General features: G+C 50.1%; 1 protein-coding gene across 3 annotated transcripts in view; it reads left to right on the top strand.

Moving 5' to 3' along the window:
- APBA1 (amyloid beta precursor protein binding family A member 1) overlaps positions 1-12445 on the top strand; it is a 248861-nt gene extending 236416 nt beyond the window's left edge. For all 3 annotated transcript variants that reach the window (XM_053574724.1, XM_053574718.1, XM_053574713.1), the window contains 3 exons: positions 5602-5721; positions 7667-7807; positions 8563-12445. In XM_053574724.1, the coding sequence (XP_053430699.1) occupies positions 5602-5721; positions 7667-7807; positions 8563-8634 (333 nt within the window). In that variant the 3' untranslated portion in view covers positions 8635-12445. The remainder of the gene's footprint in view (positions 1-5601; positions 5722-7666; positions 7808-8562) is intronic.
- The last annotated feature ends 272 nt before the right edge of the window (positions 12446-12717 follow it).

Below are 12717 nucleotides of genomic sequence, written 5' to 3'. Positions count from 1 at the left end.
AAGAAGTATAATCCCCACCCTAGGGAGCTAGGTCTGGTTGGGGAGAGGTGAAAGGACAGAGGGCTAACAGTGATCTGTGCCATGCACCTGATGCCACTCCAGGAATACACATGGATGAGCTCCCTGTGCCCTCACTGCAGCCTTCTCTGGGGCAGGCACTGCAGCTATGCCCACTCTTCACATTAGGAAGCTGAGGGAGAGAGAGAGAGAGATGTAATCACCCGAGCTCATCAGCTACCTGACATCCTGCCTCAATACATAGTCATCCCAGGAAGAGTGTCTGGTCAAATTCTAGATCCAAGGCCCAACCATGGGGCAGTAGTTCTCAGTCAATGGTGATCTTGTATACTCCCAAATATCTGGAGACTATTTTGGTTATCACTGAGGAGGAGAAGGAGCTCCTGGCATCCAGGGGGTGGACACCAGGGACACTGTCAAACTTCCAACAATGTACAGGAAAAAGCCACAGCAAAGAATTATCAGCCCCAGATGTCTACAGTGCTGAGGTCCAGAAACCCTGCCTTAGGGGTAGAGAGTTTCCACATAGGAGAGAACTTAATGAGAGTAGGAGGTTGGAGGAGTAGAAAGTTCATGGGGTGTTGATCTAAGTTTGGGGTGGAGGATTATGGACAAAAGTGTTATGGACCGAATGTGTTTCCCAAAAATTCATATGTTGAAACCTTAATCCCAATGTGATGCCATTAGGAGGTGAGGCCTATGGGAGGTGACTAGGTCATGAGGATGGAGCCCTCATAGATGGAATTAGTGCCCTTGTAAAAGGACTCTGCAAGCTCTCTTGCTGTCTTTTTGCTATGTGAAGGTACTTAAGAATCTCCTGTCTGCAGCTGGGAAGAGGGCCCTCACCAGAACCATCATGCTGACACCCCAATCTCAGACTTCCAGCCTCAGAAGTATAAGACATAAATGCCCGTAGTTTATAAGACTCCTGGCCTGTGGTACTTCGTCCTAGGAGACTAAGAACAGGCTAAGACAAGGGAATACCTCCAGTGAAGGTGGGGAGGGACTGGGCCAGAAACAGTCCTGGAGAGGCCCCAGGTTGTGGCTGGTTCGAAGCACCAACTTTCCTCCTCAGCACAGCCCACGAGGGAGATAGGAAACACTAGGTCCACAGATGATGACCATCTGAGACCCCAAAGGCCCAGGTGACTTGCTCAAGCTGGCGAGCGAGACCCAATCCCCATTGCGCCCCTCCCTACCTCATCTGTACGCATATTAGGAGGAAGGCCTGAGCCCAAGAGGGCAGCCTGACTTCCTGTGCCACAGCATGGGGATCACAGCATCAAGGTGAAAACAAAGGACAGCAAGACCTCTGTCTCAGAAGTCTCCTGAGAGGAAAAGTTTTGTTTGAGGAGCTGAACTTTGATGCCTATAAAGGCAGTCTCTGTGGAACCAGAAAATGAGAAGGTGACGAGAGAGATGTAACTGATGGAGACGGAGAGTATGCAAAGCAGTGCGTTCATGGTCCCCAGAGAAGTCCGTGGCAGGGCAGGCCTGGTGAGAGCGCAGTGAAGCTTCCTCAGTGCCAAGGACATGCACTTTGTGCAAGGGCAAAGTGCGAGGCCCATCGTGGTCTGTCCTGGCTAGGGGAAGAGTACCACCACTGGGGACAGCACAGGCAGCCTGTCTTCAGTGGCTACTATTGCATTTTTTTTCCAATTTTTTGGCTGGGGCCGGGTTTGAACCTGCCACCTCCGGTATGTGGGGCCAGTGCCCTATTCCTCTGAGCCACAGGCACCGCCCACTCTCACGGAGCACTGCTTTCTGCCTGCACCTGCACCGATGTGCACACTGGCCCACATTGGCCCGCACCCACCCGGGGGCCCCTGCAGGGGAGCACCTGGTGCCTTCAGGCTGGGTGTTCAGATTTGCTTCCATGTGTCGCGGTGCCCTTTGCAGAGACTTTCACAAGCAGCTCGCATCCTGATGAAGCAGTGCTTCTCACATTGATTGGAATCACCCAGGGGACCTTGTTCCAAGGCAGCTTCTGATTGAGCCAGTCTGTGGTGGGATGCTGCATTTTCAGCAAGCTCCCGGGGTGGTGTCATCACCAGTAGGCGGGCTATGCTTTGAAGAACAGGGGTCTAAATTGGTGTATTCTACATTTTAATACCTTACTTCTGGTTGGCCTTTCCCCCCTCCCTGGGTTATAGGAAATTGAACTGATTTCTAGGGTAGAGTTATAGATATCTTATTATCTTTATTACTTGTTTTCTGCTATTTATTTTTTCTGTCCTAATTAATTCCCAAAGCATAATTACCAGTAGGTGAAACATACTACAGGCTTCCTCTTTGCAGGCCATTGCCTCCTCCATGGTCCTGTCCTCTGGATTTTTGTTCTTTTATGGACCAGGGCCCAGCTTCCCTTGCCTTCCCCAGGGTGATCATGGTTCTGCTCTCCCGTTGCTATAGAGACCACTCTGGCTTCTCTTCTCTCCCCTCCCTCCTCTCTACCCTTCCCCTCCCACCATACTTCTTAATTTGCTGCACCATTCCACTGTTGTCATGGGGACCAAGTGACCCTTTATTTAATTGGCACCTCCAATAAAATGGCAGCTCAGAAATCCGAGTTAATGGGACCCAACTCGAAACATTGATTAGGCACGGTGGAGCAAATGCATGGTCTGCTTATTTCAAATCGCCATTTCTCTAAGCCTCATCTTGCAGCACATTTTTCTCAATCTAGCAAATCTCTCACTGAGGGGCATACCAGGCATCTTAAATCAATTCACATAGAAGGAAAGACCCCACCAGAGTAATGTGAAGTTTTTTAGGCAACATTGAGAAAATAGAGTCATTCTCTTGCTTTTTGGTGTGTCAGGTAGCATTTTCTGCATCACCCAAGCATACCTAAATAATCCCAGTAGTTAATGAGTGTAAATATTTAAAGCAGGTGGCTTTGCCCGAAGGGTTGAGATTCTAACAACATGCTCCTGTCTTTAGTTTTCCTAGCCCTTGGTTCCCACAAATTCCTGGTCTCCTGGTGCATGATTGTAGAGAGAGGTGAAGGGACTCAAGCCTCCTCTTCTCTCTTGCCCAGCCCTCCCCTGAGCTCTTGGAGGCTCAGGAGAGGGCTCCCCTCTCCAATCGCCAAATCTCCAGTGCCTAACACATTTCTTGGTACACAGCAAGTGAAGAATAAATATTTACTAAGTGGATGAAAAAGAGGACACACTCAGAGAAACACACCGGTTTTCAAAATTGAGCGTGCAGCAGAAACACTTGAGAGACTCGTTATCACGCAGATCACTGGGTCTCACCCCTGCATTTTCTGATTCAGTGGGTCTGCGATGGAGCCAGAATTGCATTTCTGACAAGTAGCCAGGTGCTGCTGATGCTGCAGGAGTGGGAGCTTGAGGACCATTGGTGTTTACTCATTGGTCAAGCATAGTAGCACTGGATAACCAGGCGCAAAGTCGTCCTCATCTATCCCTCAATCTGAAGCATATTTTCATTACTTAGAAACAAAAGGTGTGTGGGCCATGTCTGCCACTCAGAAAAGCAGTCTTCCACAAATTCTATTCTATTCTGTTTGCAGTGAAGTCGCCTAACACCACCTTCCCTTCTATAGTGGGCAAGGTGCTATGAGGGAAGCAGTGGCCTGAGCAGGGGAGCCACAGGCCCAATCCTGACCTGCAGAGCCCTTGGACAAAGTAGGTCCTGTGTCTCTGTCCTCATCTCTAAGATGTGACATGTAAGTCCTGACCTCCCACAGAAAAGACTTTGTAGTGGCCGTGGAATATGCAGATTTTTACAGGTTGAGTGAAATGGAAGCTGTCAGCCCCTGGGCATACTATGGCTCCGTCTTCCCTCTCCCAGACCTCTTTCCACTTTACTTATAGAGCAGGGGTCCTCAAACTACAGCCCACGTGCCACATGAGGTGGTGTGATTATATTTGTTCCCATTGTGTTTTTTACTTCAAAACAAGATATGTGCAGTTTGCATAGGAATTTGTCCATAGGTTTTTTTTTAACTATAGTCCAGCCCTTCAATGGTCTGAGGGACAGTGAACTGGCCCCCTGTTTAAAAAGTTTGAGCACCCCTGCATAGAGGATACAACTGGACCCATTTGTGCATTGATCAGTACTGTCAGGGGACAGTGGAGACTTGGGTAGAATAGGGCCCACCTCATCCCGGAATCCCTGCACATTGGGGCCCATCCCATAGCACTATCTCTCAGGAACAGCTTCGGCCCCACCCTGGGCCCTTTGGAGGAGAGGAGCTGTGGCCGAGCTTGCACCACACCCAGTCATCCAGCCTTACTACATGGCATCCAGTCGGGCAGGCACTTCAGAGCACAGCCAGGAGCAGTAGCGTGTCTCCCGTGCCATGCCTGGAAGGGTTTGGGAAGCACCTGCTGTGGGCCATTCTTTACCAGCTGGCAAGTAGGAGGTCATTAAGCAGGGCAGTCTGGGGAGATCTGGAAGGTGGACTAATTTACTTTTGCCTGGCACCCTTCTCTTAGGGTGAGGCTAACAGGTAAGTTGGTCGGCTACAGGAGCAAACCTCCCCTTCTGCACCACACCCAAGTGAGGGTCACTGATGATTTACTAAAGGAGATGTTCCTGAGCAGACCAGGGTTCTGTCACTGTCATGAGTGTGATCAGGGGACAGGAACCCTAGCATGAGCTCAGTTGAGCCCATGGTTGGCTGGAGGAAGCTCTAAACACGCTTTCAGACCAGTCTCTTTTTCATAGTCAAACTGGCTTTCCCTCTACACTCAATTCTGACTCAGAAGGAGGGTACAAGTCATCAAGGGTCACAAAACCACAGATAATCTCCAACACGTATTCTCCTTCTGTCCCCATCGACACCTGCTCTCTCAAGGAGGACAGGAGGCCCACGCTGCTGGGAGTGCCCAGGTGCTGAGGGAAGGTTGATAAGCTGTAAAATCTGCACCAGGCAGAGAGACCAGGGAAGAGGTCTATGAGAGCCCATCAGCCCAGTAGCTATGAATTAGTTGTCCTTTGTTCAGAGTCACTGCTGGAGTTTGCCTTTCAGAGAAAAAGTCCATTTCCTTTCCACTTGTCTGTCTCCCGAAAGAGAACGTGCTCCTTTCTTCCTGCAAGCCACAAAACGCACAGAGCATGTGCTCAGAATGGCACAGCTACCACTTCTGTCCTCTCCCTGCAACACGGCCCGTTTCCTATAACGTTGCCCACAGCACACGGATCTCTACATGGGCTGAAAGGGCAACTTCCAAGGGCGTCCAGCCTTTTTTCTTCTGTGCACCATATTGGAAGAAGAGTTGCCTTGAGCCACACATTAAATACACAAACACTGACAAAAGCTGATGGGGAGGGAAAAAAAAGATCCATGCATAATTTTCGTGACATTTGCCACCACAGATAAGCAAAGCAGTCCTCACGTAATCTGCATGCAGCCTGCGAGCCATGGGTTGAACACCTCTATGCAGTTCTCTCTTGGGTTGGCAAACGCTGGCAGTGATTGTCCCAGCTCAGTGCCACAGGCAGCAGGTCCCCCGGGAGACTCGCCGAGGCTCCTCCGGCCCGGTGCTGGCTGCTCCTGTTGATTCTATCTGCATCAGCAGTCACCACCCACCGTATTGTACTTGCTTTCAGGGCTTAAAGAATCAGTCCCGGGTGAAGCTGAATATCGTGAGATGTCCTCCGGTGACCACCGTGCTGATCAGGAGACCAGACCTTCGCTATCAGCTGGGCTTCAGTGTCCAGAATGGAATTGTAAGTACCACACTCTCTACACCCTTTTCCAAAACACTGACAAATAAATGTAGCACAACCTTTGGTCTTTTTCTCTTTTAAGCCAGTCTGTTTTCTGAAAGAACCCATGAAGGAAAGGGCTGAGTGGATAAAGGCAGGCTCAGCTCCCTCTGTGGACAGAGTCCCTTTGGGCAGAGAATGCTGCCCTGAGCCCAGAGTTTCTGTGATGCGGGGCTGCCCTCCCAGCTGCCACCACCTGGAGCGAGTTTGGGATATACCCACCAAGGGTTCCTCTGCTCTGGGGCCTACAGCCGTCCACACAGCCTGCACACAGAGGCCGCCACAAGGCTGCTGTGAATCTCAGGCCAGGGGCTGTGGGGCACTGGGGGCCCAGTACAACCCCTCCTCAGAGCTCCCTGCGGTCCAGTGCAGTATACAGCCCAGGCTGAGGGGCTGTTTTGTATAAATGACCTATCCTTAGCCAATTGGCCTTTGTAACCTACCTCTTTAGGTACAGAGTATTTGGATCACGTGGCTGACTACTTTAAAATAATACTTCCTTATATTTTATTTTTTTAATAGCAGTAAAGTATGAATAACCTAAAATTTACAATTTTAACTGTTGTTAAGTATACGATTCTGTGGCATTAAGTTCACTCACAATGTTGGACAACCCTCACCACTATTTTCTTTCCGTTATCCCAACAGAAACTCTATAATACTCATTTTTTTATCCTGGTTTTCCTTGTTCTTGATTCACAGTACTTCTGGGCTTTTGTGGCAAATGTTCTCTGTAACCTTCTTAATTTTATAGAATGTGCCCTCCCCTTCTTTGTATTGGTCTCCCAGACTGAAGAACCCTCTTCTTTTAACTCTCAGTTGAGAGTCCTAGGTAATTCAGATTTCATTCCACATATATTTTAAGGTTTAGAAATACCCTTGAAATCCCCAGCGAGAGTTGAAATCCTCCTCCCCAATTCCTGTGTTCTTTGTCCCCCAGTAGCCTCAGTGTCTCTGAGTAACGGGGTTAGGGTTACTCCTCCTGGTTTGGTTCTGACTTTTTTTATCCATTTATACTGTTTGCCTTATTCATATTTAAATAAGACTAAAAGTTGTTCAGAACAGGAATGAAGAGCTGATCCATCACACATGTGGCTCCCCTGGGACCCTCGGTTTTATCTAAAGTATGGAAAACATTTAAGAAATATTTTGGCCCTAGAGTAGCCAAGAGATTGGAGGGGCCACACACTCGCAGAAGCACAGAGCATGTTGTGGCCAGATGTTGCTGGAAGCCTTCTCTGCATCTTCTTTTAAATAAAGTTGCATAGTCTGAAAGGAAAAGTCAACTCAGGAAATTCAGACATGCTCTTGGGAAAATTTAAGTTGTTGGGTGGGGGGCTATACCCTCAGCCCTGGAGAGCACTCAGTGAGCACTGGCCTGCAGCCTCTGCCACTGCGGCACCTGGCCACATGTCACTCGCTGTCACCTGTGGGAGAAGCCAGTTGGGACAAGGGCCATTGAGTTGGGAAGGCCTACAAGGGTGTCTCCCCTCTAGCCAGCCACACTTAGGCTCATGCAGTTGTGACCCAAAAAAACAGGCTGCTGGATGAAACAGTTCAGCGTGGGAAGTAACTCTAAACTGCATTGCCCAGGCTGACTGGCCTCACTGGCAATGCTGATAGGCCCAAGCAGCCCTTTCCGACTCTCTGGGATGAGGCATCTCAGTGTCAGAGTGCTGTGACAGCCAGCGGTGTGCTGCAGCCTCTGTGCAGGTTTCATGAACCAGGTGGCCATGCGGGCCCCCAGAGCCCATTTCTTGTGGAAAGAAACTAAAAGATGTAAATGCCCAAAGATGCAGCTTCTCTGAGACCAGAGTGCTGGGTGGGAGCCTTCTGGGAAAGATCTTCTGTCCCCACCTGAGTCTCTGAGATGCTGAGAGGTGTAACCTGGCCTTTGCCCTGGTAGATATGCAGCCTCATGCGAGGGGGCATAGCGGAGAGAGGAGGCGTCCGCGTGGGACATCGGATCATTGAGATCAACGGGCAGAGCGTCGTGGCCACCCCCCACGAGAAGATCGTCCACATCCTCTCCAATGCTGTCGGGGAGGTAGGGGGCAGGCCTGGACCTGGGGAGGGCCCAGGGTGAATCTCCACTTATTTTCTGGCCTTGCGTAGGCCTTCCAGGAACCTTCCTGAGCAAACTTTCCAATTCCAGACGCTCCTCAGCAACCAGACCTATCTACCTCTGGCCAAATGTTAACTCTATGAAAGAGCGGCTATCTGACAGCCACCCCGTGAATGAGGTCAGGGCGCCCTCAGCCTTCTCTCAGATATGACCTGCTGCCTCCTTTTTTCGGCACTCGGACTTGGATGGCCTCTGCCTGTGGCTGCCCACCTTGCCTCTGTTCTCCCCAGTTAATCTCACCACGTGTGCTGATGTAAGTCTTAGACGCAGGTCTCATCAGCGGAGTGGCCCTTTGGAGTCTTGCCCTGGCAGTGCTGGTGGCAGTGGTAGCCACCAGGCTGGGGCGGATTGGTTGTCCTCCCCTCTGCTGCCCAGAGAGGTAAGGGAGGCAGAAGCAGCGAGACCTCCACAGAGTCCTTCTCCTTCAGTTTGAAGAATGCTCTGCTTTTTAAAGTCCAGTGTAATTGTTTGACAAACATAAGCCTTCCCTCCTTGCTTATTTTCTATCACCCTTAAACTTTTGAAGATTCAAAAAGAAGCCTGTGGATTCGGTACTTTGGCAGTGGCTGCGGGTGGGGGAATCTTCAAAGCCCCCCGTGGTGAGAGGCACGGCCTCTCTTCCCGCCCTGGGGCAGTGCCCACGCATCCCCCCACTAAAGTGCATTCTCTGCCCTCAGATTCACATGAAGACGATGCCAGCCGCCATGTACAGACTGCTGACAGCCCAGGAGCAGCCCGTGTACATCTGAGCCGCACGCTCACGGGGCGGTGGCCTGCATGGAGGACTGTCCTCACCGTGGTTGTGTTTCTCGTGCTGCCTCTCTGTGTCCACTGAGACATTTCCCTCTCGCGTCCAGCATTTGGTTTTACCCAGGAAGAGAAGAATCCACAAGGACCTCTTTGCTGTCTCTCTCCAGTTTGCATTTTTCTTTTAAATCCCAGGGAAGTTTCGTATGTGCTCCTTTGAGGATAGAGAGCAGCCAGTCTCCACCTGGTATCCACCTAGGACCACCCTGGAGGGCCTTCTGGGGGGGAGGGAGGTCCCGAAGTGGGCTGTCACTGCCCAAGGGGGAAGAGTGCCCTCCTTAGAAGGAGCTCCGATGGGCAGCAAAGAAACTGATTCAGCAGTGCCTAAAATCCAATTGCTGATCTCCACTCTCCTCTAATGGATTTATGGGAATATGGTGGTAATGGGGGACCAGCCCACATCATTAAGGTTACGCACTGCCCGCCATGTAGTTGGGGCACCAGACATTATTTCCGCCCAGAATTTCTGAGCCAACCTTAAATTTCTTCTGTAGTTAGTTTCAGTTTCAATGTCTATGTGTTTTCTAATATAAGCCTTCTCACCCCAGGGTAAAAGGGGTAATAACTGCCTTGGATGAGGATACCATAGTGTTGCAGAAAGCCTGGCAACTCCCGAGGCAGCCACAGCGTTGCCAGGTTGTCCCAAGACTACCAACCCTTAGATGAACACAAGCAGTACGTTCTGCCTCTCTCGAGCACATACACACAGTCTCACTTGCACTTCACCCTGGCCGCCTCCCCGCCCTAAGGAGATGAGTGAAAATCAGGCCCACAGAGCCCCGGGGAGACCCACCATTCAGGAGACCCCTTCACCTCACAGGCGGTCAGCATGCAGGGGCTGGTCAGCCTGATCCCAAGAGAGATGCCCTCTCTGCGGCCAAAGGCTGGCCCTCCCTGCACCACCTTGGCTTAAAGTGCTCTGCTGGACTCTCTAACCTACCACACCCACACACACGCAGACACACATTACACACAGACACACACACACAGTCTAGGAAGGACAGACTGCTCCCCTAGAAGATGAGGCTCTGGATACGCAGGGTCCTGTTTCTTGGGCTAAGGTGAAACCAACTTTCCTCTCCACTCAGGGCCTAGTGAGGCAGGATGTGATATTTAAAAGGCCAGAACAGTACATAAGCCACAAAATTAAGGGGACAATAATGACCTCAAGCTATGCCTAAGAATCCCCAGAATGTGTTCCAGAAACAATATCTTGCTGCCTCGTGAGTCTGAGAGTTTTCAACTTGTGTGGAATGTTACATGTATTCATCAGGTGCCTCATATTTATGGATTCCGTCGGAGTTCAGTGCAGATGTTTTAGTAATAGTATTATTCTGAGCCAGTTTTCACTTATTCTTGGTCCAAAGAGCATTTTGTTTTCATGTGGGGCGTGGTTTGTTTTGTTTTTGTTCTGTTTCATTCATGACCTCAGTAGAGATGGGGGAAGAGAAGCTAATATATTTTGTAATATTAATGCGTTCCCTTGCTCTCTGCATCTAGGATATTTGTGTTATGTCTGTGGAAATGGGAATTCAGTGAGAAATGTTGGGAGAGATGTATTTATATAAGAATGAAGGGATTTCAGGGAGGGAGGAAAGTGAATATAACAAGATTAGGAACAAAAGACTTCACCCAGAGAGCTCTGTGATCAATTCACTGAAGTTTTCTGCTTAGAATCAGGGAAGCTAAATGCTTTCAAAGGAGTCAGCTGCTGAACTCTGGGTTTTACTGTGGTACAAAAGCCCCAATGAAGAGTGACTACTGGCTGCCCAAGTGTCTTGTCCAGGAAGGGGCTTCTGCTTCTCCGGAGAGCTGTATAGGGTGGGGCAAGGGGCCAGGCTGGACTATTTGGGAACCGTGGACTTCTTTGAAGAGCTTCATGGAGTGCTGCCAACAGGCCAACCCTAAGGCTGACCCACCATAAATGGGAGAATCAGGGACCAGGGCCCGGGTTCTCAGTTTGCCTTTCCTGAAATAACAACTCTAGAGGATCTGGTAACGGAATGGAATATGAAAGGGTCATCAGTTCATCTTTCCTATGCCGTAGAGAGTGGATGAGTGGGAATGAAGTGTTGCCAATGGAATTTCAGGCATCATGAGTCTTGAAAGATCATTGCAGGGGCTCAGGGCTATCTGCTCCTGGGAGGCCACTCGGGCCACCTGGACAAGCACCACAGAGGCCCCCTGTGGGATCTCAACTAGCACATCCCTATATGTCCCCCAAGTAATTACAACTAAGAATCTTCACCTCAAGGAGAAAAGAGAGAATATACTTTCTATTCCTGTTGCACAAAAATCTTGTCAACTTCTTTTGAGAGGTGCTGAGAAAGCCAATTCTGTAAGCTTTTCTAGAGGACTAAGATTTTAGCGGAAGAGTAAGATTATTGCCCACCACATTCTTTTGTGTTAGTGTTTCCTCACACCTGGGGAGTGAAAGCTGCCGGAGCGTGAGACAGGTGCACCCAGCAAAAGTGCATCCTTTTCCCCGGCTACGCTGGATGAAGGGAGTGAGCCCAGGCCTGGTTGACCTGGGAGTCCTACAAGTGAGTCACTCCATTTCCAAAAGTCCCAAGAGACATGGTGGTCTCTCCCTTCTGACATCCCAGTATATATATTTATATATGTAAATATCCAAATACCCCGTGTAATGGGGAAGATTATGTACAAAGCAGCCTTCCCCAAAACTACGAGGGCACAAAGCCACTCTGGCCACTCAGCTGGGACATGCTGGTGACTCAGCTCTGGGGACAGACTCCCAGGTCCGCCTCCCTGTCCTGGTCCAGGCAGGATGTGGCAGAACCCACCCTGCTTCTGCCTTCTCAGTGTGAGCATTTCAGGGAGCCACTGGCAGCCTTGGGTTCAGGAGAGGAAGGAACCCCAAAAAAACAGTACCCGGAGCCCACTTCTCACGTGACACCTTCCTCCTCGGGGATGGCGCACATCACAGGGGCGCTGTGTCTCCGCAGACAGGTTTGCTTTCTGAACGTTGTCCATCAACACCGCCTTCAGGGAGTCCCAGAGTAACCTACTACCTCCCCCATTGCTGCTCCTCCCCCTCAGCCTCCTTGGCACTGACACCCCCTGGTTCCCTGACCCACTGACAAAACCATCCACCGAGCCCTGCCCGGGTCCCTCGACCCAGTGGTGTAGCCGTTACCAATGTTTACAACCAGGGGCCGCCTCTCCCCAGATGTGTGTGCTCACGTTCACAAGGCCGCTTGTCGGTGTGAGTTTCTCGTCTGTCTGCTCGCCTGGTTTGGATCAACTCGAGCACACGACTCTGATCTTACTTCCCCTCCATCAAGGCAGTGTGTGAGGACCGCGTGGGAATGAACTTTCTTGTACATACTTAGCACAGCACCTAGAGTATGAACCTGTACTATTGTTCTGTAAAGGGGGCGAAATAGAGCTTATTGTAAAGCGTGGGGAGAAGTATAGTATTGTATTTGTAACAATATTGTTCTTTGTATACACAAAACTCGACGATCTCTATATATAAATATAAATAAATATATAAATAAACTATATCTACACGTGAGCCTGGAATGTCGACACCGCACACCCACTGAATGTACTTTCTCTGACAGTCTGGTCACCAGCCTGGCCCTCCCCCTTCCTCCTCCCTCCGTACCGTGGCCACAGTCATCTGGTTTGGGGTTGTGATATATTAAATGTGCTACCTTCCTTTATTTAACTAAATGCTAATGTCTGTATAAGAGTTGCCGCAACAATAAACGAGAACTTCACCTCTTGGCCCGACTGATTGTCTTACTGTTCTGGGGAGGAACAGACCCTTGGGCCCTGGGGGAGGTTGCCATTTCCCTAACAGTCCAGCTCCTGCTTACCCTGCGGGGACTGCTTGCTGCCCAGAGCCCAGGTGCTTCTAAATGGGCTTTTAGCCTATGGAATCAACTTGGGTTTAAACAGGAAAAGCCACGTTCACTTGGTACAGCCTCCATCACTGAGTGCGAGACCTCCCTCCAGATTTCCCACTTTAAGTCATCCATGAGGGAAGAAAAACAGGA

Source organism: Nycticebus coucang, chromosome 2, assembly GCF_027406575.1.
Source record: "Nycticebus coucang isolate mNycCou1 chromosome 2, mNycCou1.pri, whole genome shotgun sequence".
Lineage (NCBI taxonomy): Eukaryota > Metazoa > Chordata > Mammalia > Primates > Lorisidae > Nycticebus > Nycticebus coucang.
This window is presented reverse-complemented; position numbering and strand designations above follow the sequence as displayed.